The sequence below is a fragment of the Ochotona curzoniae genome, unplaced genomic scaffold (genome assembly GCF_017591425.1).
Source record: "Ochotona curzoniae isolate NIBS_2020 unplaced genomic scaffold, NIBS_Ocur_1.0 scaffold_3208, whole genome shotgun sequence".
Taxonomy (NCBI): domain Eukaryota; kingdom Metazoa; phylum Chordata; class Mammalia; order Lagomorpha; family Ochotonidae; genus Ochotona; species Ochotona curzoniae.
In genome coordinates this window covers 52865509-52882352 of record NW_024467106.1, presented here as the reverse complement: position 1 = coordinate 52882352, position 16844 = coordinate 52865509, and the positions used below count along the sequence as shown (strand labels likewise).

Sequence of the window (16844 nt, the reverse complement as noted above, 5' to 3'; positions counted from 1 at the left end):
CTCCATCTATAATGCCAGCATCACATATTTGCACCAGCTTGCGTCTCAGCTGCCCCATTTCTGATCTACCTCTCTGTTTATGGCCTGGGAAACAGTGGGGGACGGCCTGCAGCTTTGGACCCCCGCACCTATGTAGGAGATCTAGTACAAGCTTCTGGCTTCAGATTGGTTCAGCTCCAGTCATTGCATCCATTCGGGGAGTTAACCAGCAGCTGGACTTCTCTCTCCTCTCTGTAAAATCTGCATTTCAAGTGAAAATACGCTTTGAAAGAAGAATAAAGGTACTGTGGAGAGACCAGCTGGTGCTGACGGAGAGAAGCGGGCTTTGGCATGCGTGACGTAGATGTAGGGAAAGGCTATGGCACAGACAGGGCTCTCCCAGCTCGGATCTCTCAGGTGAGGGCCGTGGGGAGGCTTTGGGGTGGCCGCTGGCTATGGGGAGCTTCCTTTGCTTTCATTCTGCAGGCGTCGGGGACTTCAGCGTGTGGGAGTTCTCTGGGAACCCCGTATACTTCTGCTGCTATGACTACTTTGCCGCGAATGACCCCACGTCCATCCACATCGTGGTTTTCAGTCTGGAGGAGCCCTATGAAATCCAGCTCAACCAAGTGATTTTCTGGCTCAGCTTCCTGAAGTCTCTGGTGCCAGTGGAGGAGCCCATCGGTAAGCGGGGCTGCCAGGGTTGGGAGAGCACATACCCTCCTGACTTGGACTGACCAGAACCGGTCTCTTCCTGCAGCATCTGTCTATACAGCCCAACCCTGGACCCCTCAGGCCCACCCTGTAGCTCAGCCCCTGACCCCCTCCGGCCCACCCTGCGGCCCAACCATGGGACCCCCTTACAGCTCCCTTCCCTTCTCCTCCATGCTGACTACAGGTGGCTTCCCAGCTCTGTTGCCTGTGGTGGCCTACAGGGAGTGTCTGTTTTTGGTCACGTGACATTGCCTCAGCCAACCAGTTCTGAAAGTTCCTTGAGAACTCTTTGCCACTTTCCCTGCACTGTAGAGCAATGGCCATCGCTGTGGTGGGTACAGCCTCTGCCTTTCCCCACGACCCCCTTTAACCCTGCAGGGACTGACTAAAAGCCTAAGTGGACAGATGGCAGTATCCTCACTTAATTCTAGGGGACAGAATAGCCTTGCAGAAACTCATTTTGTTCTCAGTGTAAGCAAGACATGCAGCCTGGATCCGGCATTGGGCACAGCGTTTAACCCGTAGCCTACGATGTGGCCATCCCACCTCAGCACAGGGGCACATCCCTGCTGTTCCACTTCTGATCCAGCTCCCTGCTAATGTGCCTGAGAAGGCAGTGGAAGATAGCCCAGGTGCTCCGGCTCCTGCCCCCGTGTAGAAGAGGGAATTCTGAGCTCTTGGCTTAAGGCCTGGCCCAGCCCTAGCTGTTGCAACCATTTCAGTAGTGAACCAGGAAATGGAAGGTATGTCTCTATCACTCCCCCTAAAATACCCACATAAATCTGCCTTCCAAATAAATATATATTTATTTTTTATGGAAAGGCAGATTTACAGAAACGAGAGACAGAGAGAAAGATCTATGCACTGGTTCGCTCCCCAAATGGCCACAAAAGCAGGAGCTGAACCAGTCCAAAGCCAAGAGCCAGGAACTTCTTTGGGGTCTCACAAGTGGGTACAGAGTCCCAAGGACTTAGATCATCCTCCACTACTTTGCCAGGCCATAAACAGCTGGATAGGAAGTAGAGCAGCCGGGACACGAACCAGTGCCCATATGTGATCCCGGCACATGCAAGGAGAGGATGAGCCATAGCGCCAGGCCTAAATAAATAAATCTTTTAAAAAGTGGCCAGGGAGAGACATCCTTCCCTGCTGACGGCCATAATCCACAGCCACAACTGTTTTGTAGAAAGCTCTCTGATGATGGGCCTGGTGTTTCTCTTGGCACTGCCAGCTTCTCTGCCCTGCTCCTTTTCAGTGCTGGCAGGAGCAGCCAGCAGCCTGTCTGAGCCATCTCCACGGAGATGCTGCATCTTGGGGGCTCCCTTCATTCTCATCCAGGATTCCTCCATTGTCAGAGGTTGGATCCCTACCCTGCTCCTTGGAGGAAGTTTGAGAAGATGCTTTTGTTGCTGCTTTTACTACACTCCCGAGCAGGCCTCCTCACAGCCCAGGAGTGGACCCACCCAGCTGTTGCCTGGGCCTGGGTCAGGGTCCTTGCACAGGCCACAGGCCATAGCAAGCATGGGGTCCTGATAGACTGAACCTCTACCAGGAGAGCCAATCAAGGCACGAGGCTCCCATGCCCCTCACCTGGGCAGGGCTGTCAGCCAGGTAAGAGGAGCTGTCCGCTAATGTGGTTCCCTTTCTGTCCCTAGCCTTTGGCGGCAAGCTGAAGAACCCACTGCGCGTCATCCTGGTGGCCACGCATGCTGACATCATGAATGTCCCTCGGCCAGCAGGAGGCGAGTTTGGATATGACAAAGACACATCATTGCTCAAAGAGATCAGAAACAGGTGAGAGGTGGCTGCTGGTTCTTCCTACCCTCAGAAAGGAAAATCAATATTCTCACATACCGTATCAGAGCACCTGAGTTTGAGTTCCAGCTCCAGCTCCTGATCCAGCTTTTCCTGCTGATGTGCGCACTGGGAGGCAGCGGTGATGGCCCAAGTAGGGGAATTCCTGCCGAGCACAGGAGAAGCTTTGGCTGCCGCCGGGAATTAATTGCTGTGAGCCTTTGGGAAGAAAACCAGATAAGTTTTAAAACAGCAATAACACACACACATACATGTGTGTGTATAGCCTGTGAGCCAGAGAGGGAAATGAAAGGCATGTCTCCCTTGGTTGGTGCTTCATCATGTTTTACTTTGCATGTAACAGTGAGAAACACAAATAAGAATAGCAGCAAGGCAGACAGCACTGATCCCTTAGTGATCCCTTAATGATCCCCTAGCAATCCCCCAGTGATCCTCTACGGATTCCTTAGTGATCTCATGGCAATCCCCTAGTGATCCCCTAGCGATCCTTTAGTGTAATGCCTTAGCAATCCCATGGCGGTCCCCTAGTGATCCCCTAATGATCCTTTAGTGTGATCCCTTAGCAATCCCATGGTGATCCCCTAGTGACCCCTAGCAATCCCCTACCGATTCCTTAGTGTTCTCATGGCAATCCCCTGGTGATCCCCTAGCGATCCTTTAGTGTGATGCCTTAGCAATCCCATGGCGGTCTCGTGGTGATCCCCTAGCGATCTCCTAGTGATCCCCTAGTGATTTGTCAGTGATCATCTGGCGATCTAGTGATACCCTAGTAATCCTTTAGTGTGATTCCTTAGTGATCCCCTAGGGATCCCCTAACAATCCCCTGGCAATCCCTGTAGCTCTGGCCTACCATGCTGACACAGCCACTCCATGACGGCTTCCTTGTTGTAATTCTCACTTGCGCTGTAATCTTCACTGTCACATTAGCTGGTACTTTCTCACCCTGTACAGAGTACCCACTAGAGAATCATGAAACTGTGGAGGATAGTGAGCAACCCTTTCCACAGGGGGATGGAATGGAATGGACTGAATCGGAGTATGTTTGTGGCAGGTGTTATTGGTGAAACTTTGGTTTTACTTAGGAAGGATGTGTGTACGGGGACAGATGTCAGACATGTGTTTTGAACTATTATGTTATTAGTCTGTTTCCCATTGTTGTAGCTGGATACCTGAGTGACTTAGAAGACAAAGCTTTATGTAGCTGATAGTTTTGGAGACAGCAAGTGCAGTGAGCTCAATGCCGGGGAGGGCCCCCCTCAGCTGTGTCACATCCAGGCAGAGCTCGGGGTTTGTCCTTCATAACAACTCCCTTGAGAGAATGAACTGAGGTCCCCTGGAACCTACGTGAGTCCCTTCTGAAGGCAGAGCACCCAGTGACCTCAGGTAGCTCCCACTAGGTCCCATTTTTTGCAGGTGCCCCCACCTCCCTCTGAGCATTCTGAGGACCACGCCTCCAACACATGAACCCTGGGAAACCACATCTAAACCATAGCAGAGTCTGCCAGTTTCCACCTGTAGCTCCCTACAAGATGCTGATAACTTAATTCTTAGACTGTAGTTGGGAAACACCTGTCTCTTGACTTCCTGGTATGGAGATGGGACTTCTGCTGATGTTTTCAGACTGGCGGTGTGACTTTGGAATCATACCTCTGGTGTTTTATGGTGCAAGCATTCTGCCTCCTTTTCCCTCTACCAGCAGAAGTTGACACCTGCCCCTACTGCATTAAGGGATCCTGGAGCCCCCATTGCTAAGACTCGGACCCAGAGTGCTGAGGCCAAGTCTGCCTGCAGCAGGGGCCCTGGAGGGGCCTTGACAAGGTCCTGCCCTGCCTCGAAGGGCCAGCAGCAGGGGCTTGACCTCTGCAAGAAATACCTGGTGGGACTGACGTACTACTCTTCCTCTAGGTTCGGGAACGACCTTCAGATTTCAAATAAACTCTTTGTTCTGGATGCTGGGGCTTCTGGCTCTAAGGACATCAAGGTCCTTCGGAATCACCTACAAGAAATTCGGAGCCAGATCATTTCCGTGAGTCTACCCTGGTGGGAGCCTGGCCCAACCGCGGCCAAAGCCATCACTGAGCTGGGGAGGTGGGCCTCTCTCTGCTGCCTTAATATGATTGTCAGGGGACAGTTTCACCATGGGTCCAGGACACGATGGCCATGTACCTGCTGTTATCCTATTGCTTTGGGAGGAGACAGGAGGGACAGAGAAACAAGAAGATGGTAAAAAGCAAAGGGCAAAGTACTTCGCATTTTCAGAGTTTGTTTAGAAATTAAGTTCTTTGTACAAATTAGAAAGCAATTCAGAAGAATGAGTTACTGTGGAGTATTTCAAAAACTCAGAAAAGTTAAAAAAAAAAACCATCACTTACCAAGCTGGTCAAATAATATAAAGTCATAGACTGCTTTCTTGGATGACAGGTGTATGAATCCGATTTCAAATGGAAAACAAATAAATAAATGAATGTAATGAATAGAAGTTTAGGAAAATGTGTCTTTTAAGCTAATCTAGGATTCATGAAACCTTTTAACCAAGACAGAAAACCAAGAAACATTTTTCACAGAAAGCCAACTTATTTGACGACATGTACACTTTGAATGTTTCTTTGGGAAATTTACCCATTAACAGAGTAAAAGGGAGAAAATATTCTTGGAAGAACTTCTCGGTGTATTAGACTGATGAAGGGTGCTGTCATAGTACTCCCAGGGTGCTCAGCATGCAGACGCACACACCAAGCCAGAAAAACCCAGCTCTTCCTGCCGTTCCTCCTGGCAGTGGCGCCACCTGCTGGTCTGTCTCCTGCCAAACCTGCTCCTTCCACACCTGGTGCTGACTCCAGGGCTGCTTCTAGATCCTCAGGAAACTGCTTTCTCTGGAAAACCTGGTTGTGGCACATCAGATGTCATCTGGGTACACAGCCAGTGGGCAGAGGTCAGAGCCATGTGGTCACAGGGAGGATGGGAACTGAGCTGGGACAGGAGAGAGGACAGGCATGTCTCCTGGGCGCTGCATTAGGGCCCCAGCTCACCAGGCAGCTCTGGTTCTGGAAGGTTGCTGGGCTGAGCTGGCATCCTACCGCCTGTAACCCAAACTTCTTGTCCCCACTTCCAGAGTTAGGCAGCTGGAGCCCCCCAGGAGGCGGCCTTCATTCCTGGGAGTTTTTGTGTTTGGGGAAGGAAGGAGAATTTGGCGAATAGAACATGCACTGAGCTATTGCAGAGCAGTGCTTGTGCTCTGGTTAGGAAAGTGCATTGGTTACGTTGGTCTGATAGGCTTATTTAACCCCCTGAAAAGGTAAAAAGCCCATTCCAGGGGTTTAGTTTGAAATAGCATTTCCCCACAGTCCTCATGAATCCCTCACTTTCTGATCCACTGCGATGTTGTAATGATGCCCTGCCCTTTTCCCCTCTCTCATTAAGTATCTGCTTTTCGCCACTGAAAGTCACCTCACAGTGAGGTGGTGAAGTAGCAGATGAGGGAGAAAGTGAAGGAAGGAGTGAGTCAAGCTTTAGGAGCTGGGCAGCAGGAGCGATTGAGCCCACAATGGGCATTTCTGTGAAGACTCACCTTCCATTTAGCATGGTGGGTCGAACTCAGGAGCTTCCAGCTAGCTTGAGATGTGACAAATGGATTCTGCTTGGAGGCGCACATCTGGCCACGTGGTTAAGATGCCTGCGTCACATGCTGGAATGCCTGACTCCAACATTCTTAAGCAGCTGGATTCCTAGCTCCACCTTCAGCTGCCCAGCCGACTCGGTCACTGTGGAGCACCCCCAGCTGCAAACGTTTAACTATGTCACCCTGCATGTTTCAGGGCTGCCCTCCCATGACCCACCTGTGTGAGAAGATCATCTCCACGCTGCCTTCCTGGAGGAAGCTCAACGGGCCCAACCAGCTGATGTCACTGCAGCAGTTTGTGTATGACGTGCAGGACCAGCTGAACCCCCTGGCCAGCGAGGAGGACCTCAGGCGCATTGCCCAGCAGCTGCACAGCACTGGCGAGGTAAGGGCTGTCAGGGGGTCTCCATGCTCCAGCTCCAGGAGGGGGCAGAGCAGAAAAGATTCAGTAGCCCCTAATGTTTCCAGATGCATGGCCATTGCACGTAAGCCCAGGTGACTGCTCTGAGCTCTCTGCTCTCCTGTTTATCCAAGGAGCTGCTGCTTGATGATTTTGCTTCTGTTCTCCAGATTCTGCTGACAAAGGGCAGGGAGCCTTGTCATGGGTGCCTGGGTCTCTGCCTACTCTCCTTGTGCTTCCAGGCGCTTCTGCAGCCTTCTCCCAGGACTCAGAGGGACCAGCTCCAAAGACAGACTCCTTGTCCTCACCCTAGGGTGCTGTCTGGAGATGCCAAGTCAGAGTAGCCGTGCTCAGACAGAGAGGTACACGGCTCAGCAAGCAGAGCCCGCCAAAGGCAGGAATGACCAAAGGCAGGGATCTTTGCTGTTGAATGTGAGACAGCCAGAGCTGGGATGTGGTTTACACAACTTTATATATACATACTTTTATGTATTATATATAAGTATATATAGTTTATTTGAAAATGACATGGACCTAGCACGTTGGCTCAACAGCTAAATCCTTACCTTATAAGCCAGGTTCTCCTAATATTGCCAGTTCATCTCCAGGCTGCTCTGCTTCCCCTCCAGCTCCTGGCTTTATGGCCTGGGAAAGCAGTAAAGCGTGGCCCAAAGCCTTTCAACCCTGCACCCACATGGAAGACCGAGAAAAAGCTCCTGGCTCCTAGCTCCAGATTGGATTAACTCCTGCCATTGCAGCTCTTTGAGGAGTAAACCAGCAGATGGAGGGTCTAGCTCTCTGTCTCTCCTTCTCTCTGTAAATCTCATCTGCCTCTTAGAGAGAGATGAGAAAACAGAGAAGTCTTTTATCCTCTGATTCCCTCTCCTTATGGCTTCAAAATCCAGGGCTGCGCCAGGTGTAAAATCAGGAGCCTGGAACGCCTTGCAGGTTTCCCACCTGGGTGGCAGGGTGCCCAATACTTGGACAATTATCCACTGCCCTCGTAGCTACAACAGCCTAGAATTGCATCAGAAATGGCAGCCAGGACTTGAACTGGTGCTCTGACATGGGATACGACTCACCCTGCTTGCACCACAGTCCTGCCACAAGTCATAGTCTTTAAACTAACATTGAATCCAGAAACCAGGGACCTTGAAAACTGGAGCCAGAGCAGTGGTCTTGTCAGCCTTTAAAACCCCAATTCAAGCACTGGCTAATCTGCTGGCTGCCAGTCTAAAGCCAGGAGCCTCATCTGGATCTCCCATGCAAGTTCAGGTACCCAAGCACCTGGACCATCCTTGGCTGCTTTCCCATGCACACAAACAATGAGCTGGATCAGAAGTGGAGCAGCCAGGATTCAGACTAGCATCTGTAAGGGATGTTGGCAGTGCAAGTGGCTGTTTGACACATTTAAGCAGACTCCTGTACCAGAGGCATCCTCAAGGGCGGACCAAGGGCCAACTTTGAGCCTACCTCGGACCACCTGTCCTCATAGACCCAGCCTAGGGAGGGAGGAGAAGGAAGTAACTTCCTCCTAAGGGAAAGGTGCTACTGTTGTTCACACTCTGTTGTTGTTTCCAAGTGCTGCCTTTTTGATACTTGGGTCCTTCCAGGTCATGTGGTATTTCAGTTCCTACTAGCCCTGGGTAATGTTCCAATCAGGTTGAGCTCAGCAGTTGACCCTTGCTTTACAGTGAAAACCTTCAAAATCCTTTCTTGTAGCTCCTTTAAGAGAAAGTACACAGCATATTATCCTTACCTGTCATCACCCTGATGTGTACTGCCACAAACACCGGAATTCCTTTTTCCTTGAAACACAGTACCTGTTCCTCAGCCTTTCCCATTCCTCATTCTCCTCCACTCAGCTTCCATACAGAAGAGAGAGGGGAGACTCGTCTTTTGGTGGCAAACTTTTCTGGTTTCAAGGAACAGGACCGAGACATCTGGAGTCTCCTCTGTTGGTCGTCGCCTCCAGCTTCACTCCTCTCTCCTCACCCTGGGCCATCTGGTGTGATGATCTGCACACTGGTGTCATCATCACACATCTTGGTTTGAAAATATTCAAGCCTTTGGAGAGGTTACAAGCATGGTGCCATTGAAACCTCCTCAGCTATCACAGCAGGAGAGTTGACTACTTGCATTTTGATCGATTTCCTTGAGTCTTCTTTATTCGATTTATTTCCTTACTTACCATGCAGGTCCTGTGATATGTCACTCCTCAATTATTTGGCCTGTATCTCCTAAGGAGAATCTTTCCATGTAACTCAAAATAGTTGAGAGTCGCATTCTGGCATTCAAGTTGGTATATTATGAGACATGAACATACAGCTGTCTTCTATTCAGTTATTTATTCTTGCTAATTCCTTATGTTGACTCTGGTGTAAATGTTCATGTATTTCTCTGAGAGAGACACAGAGCCAAAGCTCCCACCTGCCAGTTGATTCCCACCATGTTCCCAGTGGCAGGGGCCGGGCCGGGCCAAAGCTGGGAGCCCAGAACACCGTTCGAGTCTCCTGTGTGGATGTGGCAGAGACCCAGCTTGTTGAATTCTCACCACAGCATCCCTGGGTCTATGTTAGCAAGAAGCTAGAATGGGAAACAGAGCCAGGAACTGAATTCAGCTGCCTCAAAATGAGATGCAGGCATTTTGACATGTCTCTTACCCCCTGGGCCAAATGTTTGTCCCCCATTGGCATTCATGAGTTCAGTGACGTTGTCTGTCACAGCTCTGTTCTAACACTCTCAAACCCAGTTTAGTTTTCAAAATGTGTCCACTTGAGTCATGGAGGTCATTCTTTGTGCTGGAAGCTGGCCATTCCATGGGCAGGTACACTTGGCAGGATTCAGCTCCACACTGACCTGTGTTGTCCTTAACGGCAGATCAACATCATGCAGAGTGAAACAGTCCAGGATGTCCTGCTCCTGGACCCCCGCTGGCTCTGCACCAACGTCCTGGGGAAGCTGCTGTCGGTGGAGACGCCCCGGGCCCTGCACCACTACCGCGGCCGCTACACCATGGAGGACATCCAGCGCCTGGTGCCCGACAGCGACGTGGAGGAGTTGCTGCAGATCCTGGACGCCATGGACATCTGTGCCCGGGACCTGAGCAGCGGGACCATGGTAGACGTCCCTGCCCTGATCAAGACGGACAGCCTGCAGCGCTCCTGGACGGACGATGAGGATGAGGTGATGGTATATGGCGGTGTGCGCGTGGTCCCTGTAGAGCACCTTACGCCCTTCCCCTGCGGCATCTTTCATAAGGTGCAGGTGAACCTGTGCCGCTGGATCCACCAGCAGAGCGCCGAGGGCGATGCTGACATCCGCCTGTGGGTGAGCGGCTGCAGGATCACCCACCGCGGGGCCGAGCTGCTGGTGTTGCTGGTCAACCACGGCCAGGGCATTGAGGTGCAGGTGCGTGGGCTGGAGGCCGAGAAGATCAAATGCTGCCTGCTGCTGGACTCAGTGTGCAGCACCATTGAGAACGTCATGGCCACCACGCTGCCCGGGCTGCTCACCGTCAAGCACTACCTGAGCCCGCAGCAGCTGCGGGAGCGCCATGAGCCTGTCATGATCTACCAGCCCAGGGACTTCTTCCGGGCGCAGACCCTGAGGGAGACCTCCCTGACCAATACCATGGGAGGCTACAAGGAGAGCTTTAGCAGCATCACGTGCTTCGGGTGTCACGATGTGTATGCGCAGGCCAGCCTGGGCATGGACATTCATGCGTCCGACCTCAACCTGCTGACTCGCAGGAAGCTGAGTCGTCTGCTGGACCCGCCCGACCCCATGGGGAAGGACTGGTGCCTTCTGGCCATGAACCTGGGCCTTCCCGACCTCGTGGCCAAGTACAACACCAATAACGGGGCTCCCAAGGACTTCCTCCCCAGCCCGGTGCACGCCCTGCTGCGCGAGTGGACTTCCTTCCCGGAGAGCACAGTGGGCACGCTCCTGTCCAAGCTGAGGGAGCTGGGCCGCCGGGATGCGGCGGACTTCCTTCTGAAGGCCTCCTCCGTGTTCAGGGTCAACCTCGAAGGCGCTGGCCCCGAGGCCTACGCCTCCAGCTGCAACAGTGGCACGTCGTACAATTCCATTAGCTCTGTGGTGTCCCGGTGAGGGCAGCCTCTGCTTGGGCTCCTTGGGCCGCAGAAGTGAGGGGGCGAGATGGAGGGCGCAGCCCATCTCCCTGGGGCAGTGTCCTCTCACTGCCATCCCTATGTCCCCAGGCCACCCTGCCCGCTGTCCATTCCCCAGGCCACCCCGCCCACTGTTGCCCTGTCACTACCTCCCCCTTCCTCCTCCCCTGCCACACCTGTCATGGCTGTGACTAGTTTTTCCAACTGAGAGCAGACCACCTCCTTCCCTTTGGCCATTCACAAAGCTTGTTACCTCCTCTTCCTGTGTGGGCCTGCAGCTCTCACCCTCTCCACACCTGGCTGCTAACTGTGGTTTTATCAGAACTCCCAACTTTTCAGTGACTGTTTTGTTTTTTTCTTTTTGTGGCTACTAGGTGGATGGTCCCTTAGACAAAAGTGAAACACACATGGATCCAGAATGCGTGTTTTTTTAAGCCTCCCCTCAGCTTATCTGTTTTGTGTTAGTAGGAGAGACTCCCCTACACAGAATCCCACTGTAGGATCTATAAACAGACAGTTGTGAGTGCCTTTTGCAGAGGAGGGTGTGTTTGAGATGACGCTACCTCTCTGTTCCCTGCTGTCTGCCGGTCACCGCCACAGGTGCTGCACCCTGCGTCCCTGGTCGAGTTTGTTGCTGTTGTGATGTTGTCATTTCTTCCCCGCTCCCACCCTTTTTGGGTAATTTCTGTGTCTCCTTTGGCAAGGAAAGGGGAATAGGGAGTCCTCCTCCGGGGGGCGCTTTATTGCCCAGTGTTGTGGCTCGGCACAGACATGTTTTCAGTTAGCTCTTGTCCGTGAACGTCCGTGGCATGTCCACACGAAACCGCAGACTGGCTCGCTTCCTCCTCCCCGCTCCTCTCAGGTAGAAGGCCAACCAGGTGTACAGTGATGGAGACCTGGCTGAGGATTCGGAAAAGCCCACGCGTGTGGAATGTGGCAGTCCATGCTCACTGTGCGTAGCACATGGCTTCCCTGTGTAGGGCCTGGTTTGAGAACTCCTGGCACTTGGGAGTCTGACAAACCAAAAATAAAGGAAGCCACGTTCCTAACTGTGCTTTCCAATTGTGGTAGAGTTCTCAGTTGCTGTGAGGGAACACGTCCTAATTCTGTCCTGAGAAGCATGTAATGTTGATGTTATATCATATGTATATATATATATGCACTCTGTACATACATATATATTAATACTGGTATTTTTACTTAATCTATAAGACATCGTTAAAAAGTTTTGTTTGTTTTTCCTTTTTTTATAAATAAACAGTTGCTTACTGCACTAGATTTGTTGGTTTTTAATTTAAAAAGAATTACTTTTCTTTTTAAAGGGTTACTTATTTTTTTTAAAAGGTTTATTTATTTATTTATTACAAAGTCAGATATACAGAGAGCAGGAGAGACGGAGAGGAAGATCTTCCGTCCGACGATTCACTCCCCCAATTGGCCACAACAGCCGGAGCTGAGCCAATCTGAAGCCAGAAGCCAGGAGCTTCTTCTGGGTCTCCCACACAGGTGCAGGGTCTTTGGGCTGTCCTGGACTGCTTTCCCAGGCCACAAGCAGGGAACTGGATGGGAAGCAGGGTTTCTGGGATTAGAACCAGCTCCCATATGGGATCTCAGCACGTGCAAGGCAAGGGCTTTAGCTGCTAGGCTACCACACCGGGCCAGGTTTATTTACTAATTTATCGGAAAGGCAGTGACCGAGAGGGAAAGACAAAGGGATCTTTCATTTGCCACTTCCCTCCTTCAATGACCACACTACAGCCAGGCAGCAGGAAGTCCATCTGGGTCTCCAACAAGGGCACTTGGGCCATCAATCTTCTGCTTTTCCAGGCACATGAACAGGGAGCTGGTTTGAAAGGGAAGCAGCCAAGGCTCAAACGGGCCCTTTTCAGTTAGGGATACTGACATTGAAAGTAGCAGCTTAATGTGCTACTCCATAGCTGTGGCACCAGAACTCTTGCTCTGTTAATGTTTTCACTGCCATCTCCCAGACCATAGTAAATGCCAGCCATTGGAGCTCTGGGTAGGAGCAGGACCCTGTTGACTCAGGTGCTTAACAGTCACTGAGACTGGAAGAGGCACAGAAAAGCAATGAGTTCAGGTGATTGTCACATTTGCTCTAGTTTTAAGGGAGAGCAGCCCATCCTGTTTCCTGGAATGAACCAAACAACCAGATTGCATCCTTCACTTTTGGCAGTGAATGACACACCTCTTGCTAATGGCACACGTCTGCTGTTCACACACCAACATCCAGGAGTGAGGGCATCTTCAGCACAGGATGCCCACCTGCCTGCCCAGCATTAAATAAGCCAGACCTGCCCCAGGCCGTCAGCTCCAACCCTAGCTCCAACCAGTGCATGACTAAAGACATGGTGACAATCTATGTTTAGCAACATCAAAGGTTGCTTAAAAAAAAAAAAAAGGCAAGTGGAAAGATGGAGGGAAAAGACTAAAATGGTAACAATGACTTCCTCTGTGGTCCTCAGAACAGCAGCTCAATTTAGTTTGGCCCATACTGTTAACAAGGACAGGACCTGCTGTTAGAAGAGTGCAAGGACTGAATCTAAAAGTTAACCATAGCTATCCCTAGAAAAGACAAAAGCCACAGTGTGGTTGCCCTAAAGGATGGAGCATCCCTTTGTGTGAATGTCGTCCTGAGGGTTGGCCACATCCTCTCCTGCTGCTCATGGGCGCCTGTACACCAGAGACCAGTGTCTGAAACATCCCACATGGGAGGACTCTGATTGGACCAGCCTGGGTCCAGTGTCCACCGCTGTGCTAACCACAGTGACTGAGCAGAGTGACCCTGGGTGGGTGTTAGAGAAGGAGCAGCTTTCTCTAAGAAGAAGAACCTCCACCCACCCTGGGTGGGGGGTTGCTGGGTCAGTAGAAGTTGTGGACTCCACTCTTCATGCTCCCTGTGGTTCTGGCGTTTGTACAGTTATGGAGACCACAGTCTCCAGGATTGCAGGAAGAAATCCTTCAACTCCCACCTGCGTGAATATGGAAGTCCCTGAATTCACTGCCCACTCCCAGGAAGGACCATGCCAGGCAGGGGTGGCACAGAGGGGGCCTTTGCACAGGCAGTGTGGGCCAGCAGGAAGTCTAACAGAACACCACTGTTAGACCATCTCTAGCCATACCGAAGGAGTACCAGACGACAGCTCATCTCCTGTGGCCCATGTGACGATCAGAAAACATAAGGCCTCAGGTGCCAGGAAGAGAAGCAGCTGGGAGCTGGGGAGGACATGCTTAGAGCAGCCCATTCTTCCTCTCACCTGTACTAAGGCTACCTCCAGGTATAGTCCAAACCCGGCAGCCTGGGGTCCAGGATGAACCACAACCTCTGGTGTAAGCCTGCAAGCTGGTTGGCTTCAAAATCTGCCTCTTCACACCTCCAAGCAAACTTGGGAGGTGGGAGTGCAGATTGCAGTGGACTTCTTAGGAGAAAATGGTTTACAGATACAACTACAGAATTTGTAGTGGGGCCTAGCTATTCCTGCACAAGGGCTTGCTGGAACCAGTGGGGCTGCAGAGCCTCAAGGGCAGGCAGGCACCCTGGAATTCGTTGTCCATGGCATTCACTTAAGAAGCAAGAGAAGTCTGCATGATAACCAACTTCTGAAGATGCTGCTGACTTGATTTACTTCTGCTGACAGGTGTGACTGATGATCGTACTGTCTGTATATTTCATCACTGTATTTGTAAATAAATAAATAAATAAATAAATAAATAAATAAATAAATAAATAAATAAAAGGATGACTGAAAACCAACAACATCTGGGTTAACAGGACAAGACCTCCCAATGCCCTCAGCAGCCCAGCAGATCAGAGCCCCCGAGAGGGAGCAGGGAAAGTGCTGGGTCGCCACTGAGAGACCCTGGTGGCTGTGATTTCCCACACAGATCCTTGAAAGTGGCCGTCACCGGGGAGGACCGAGGGGGTTGCTTGGCTGCTTTGCTTTTTGCTGCTGCCTTTTGTGTTGTGCCTCAGCTGCACTCACTCACTGGAGAGTGGTGCTGGGGGTCTTTGTTGCAACTGGGAGTGACTTGATCACTCACCAGGTCTCACTTATGAGGAGCAGGAGGGAGGGGTGTGCCGCCACCTGCCAGCCCCACAGCCACTACGGGAGCAGGGCCCACTGGGGATTGTGGCATGGCTCTCAAAAAGGGTTTAAGGGGGCAGCCAGCTTGAAGATGTGTTCTCCCAGGCAGGTAGCTATCAGAGCCTGTGGAGGCTTTGGGTGGCAACCTGAGAGGGACATCAGACTTCACAGTCACCAGACATCCAGTGATGATGAGGACCTGGGCCTCAGAGGCTGCACGATGTAGGCACTAAAGGCCCTGGCCAGGGAGGGTGGACCAGAAAGGTGCACCTGCAAGGGATCACTCGGGGAGTCAGCTCCTTTCCCTGCACCGATAGAAAGGGATGCTAGGAGGTGCCTGGTACCGAGCCAACATGTCTCCAGGACAAGATGGCCTCTAGGCCACTTCCAGAACCCTGGTCCCAGGTGGCCCTTCACTCAGGTAGCATGACTTAATCATGCTAAAAGTACAGTGGAGAGTCTCCAAAATAGAATGAAGCAAGCAGAAGAAAGAATCTCAGAATTGGAAAATTTTCCTGTTACCAGGAGGAAACAAAAAGCTGCAAGCAGAACTGGGTCAAGCTAAAAAAAGTATTCAAGAACTGAAAGAAACTATTAAAAGGCCAAATATAAGAGTTATGGGACTCCCAGAGGTTCAGAAAGAGAAGTTGGGATTAAAGCTGTATTCAATGATATAATAAGGGAAAATTTCTGTAATCTAAAGAAAGAATTGGGAAACAACATCCAGGAGGGGCACAGATCTCCTAACATGGTTGATGACACATGATAATCAAGCTCTCTTCAATTGAACATAAGGAAAAGATTCTTAAATGTACACGTGAAAACAATCAATTGACATAAAAATGAACGCCAATTAAACTCACAGGAGTTCTCTCACAGGAAACTACAGGCCAGAAGAAAATGGAGTGACATATTCTAGATTCTAAAAGCAAAACATTGTCAGCCCAGGAAAACATACCCAGCGAAGTTTTCCTTTGTTTTTGAAAATGAAATAAAACTCTTCCACAGTAAAGTTGAAAGAGTTTGCCTCTTCCAAACCTATCTACAAATTACAAACATGTAATCATGTAACATCTTGACAGAGAAGAGGAATAGTGCCCACTAAAACCAAAGGTGAATGCGAAGAACATTCCAGTAAAATAACAACAGGAGACTAAATCAACGAACAATCCATTGCTAAAATGATAGAACCAAATTACCACCCATTCATATCCACCCTGAATGTAAATGGCTTAAACTCATTAATCAAACATCATAGATTAACAGACTGGATTAGAAACACAAAGCTCATCTCTTTGTTGCCTACAGGAGACATATCTCACAAAGATCAGTGAAAACTAAGTCTCATGGATTTTGATTTTTTGTGTGTGTGTTAGTTTGATTGCTTCAAAATACTTTCTCCTGATTAAAATCTTCAATGACTCATAGATCATGCAGTAGCATCATTTTCTTCACGAAGATTTTATATTTTCTTTTTCATTTCTTCAATGACACATTAATCATTCTGTAGCATATTTTCTTCCTATTGTTGATTTTGTATTGTGACTTTTCATTTAAGAGATGTACAGTAACTGTGTAATGGAGACTATCATATCCAAATATGATGCTAAAATGCAGTAATCATCTCTACTTCCAGATCAAAGATGGACTCCCAATGAAATTGTTAACTATATCTTGACAATAGAATGCTGGACTCTCTGCCATTGTCCATGTCCACAATGATGGGCATGACTGTCTATGAAGAACTATATAATAATAATAATACAAGGGAAATCAATGGAGAGGGGGCTAGGGAAAACCCGGGGCAAATGGAACTGTATCACAAAATAATAATAATAATAATTTTTATAGGATGAAAAAATGAAGAGATCCCATTTGAAGTTGCATCTCTTGGACTCTGCACAGTGCACAATGTTGGTGAGTGGTAGGACAAGTGCAGGCCTCGGGCTGCTGTCTCCTTTGCCCAGACTTTGAGCACAGGCCAGAGCCCTTAGTGGGATCTCAGAAGGGAGTGTGCCTCCCCCTCCCTATCAACCCCATGGAGTGGAGGTTTAATTCACACCATATATAGGGGTTTTGCC

The 16844-nt window shown here is 50.1% G+C and overlaps 1 protein-coding gene across 3 annotated transcripts in view; it reads left to right on the top strand.

Moving 5' to 3' along the window:
- The window catches only part of DAPK1 (death associated protein kinase 1), a 159054-nt gene extending 147175 nt beyond the window's left edge, over positions 1-11879 (top strand). For all 3 annotated transcript variants that reach the window (XM_040963334.1, XM_040963332.1, XM_040963333.1), the window contains exons 22-26: positions 466-663; positions 2349-2487; positions 4414-4534; positions 6324-6512; positions 9408-11879. In XM_040963334.1, the coding sequence (XP_040819268.1) occupies positions 466-663; positions 2349-2487; positions 4414-4534; positions 6324-6512; positions 9408-10640 (1880 nt within the window). In that variant the 3' untranslated portion in view covers positions 10641-11879. The remainder of the gene's footprint in view (positions 1-465; positions 664-2348; positions 2488-4413; positions 4535-6323; positions 6513-9407) is intronic.
- The last annotated feature ends 4965 nt before the right edge of the window (positions 11880-16844 follow it).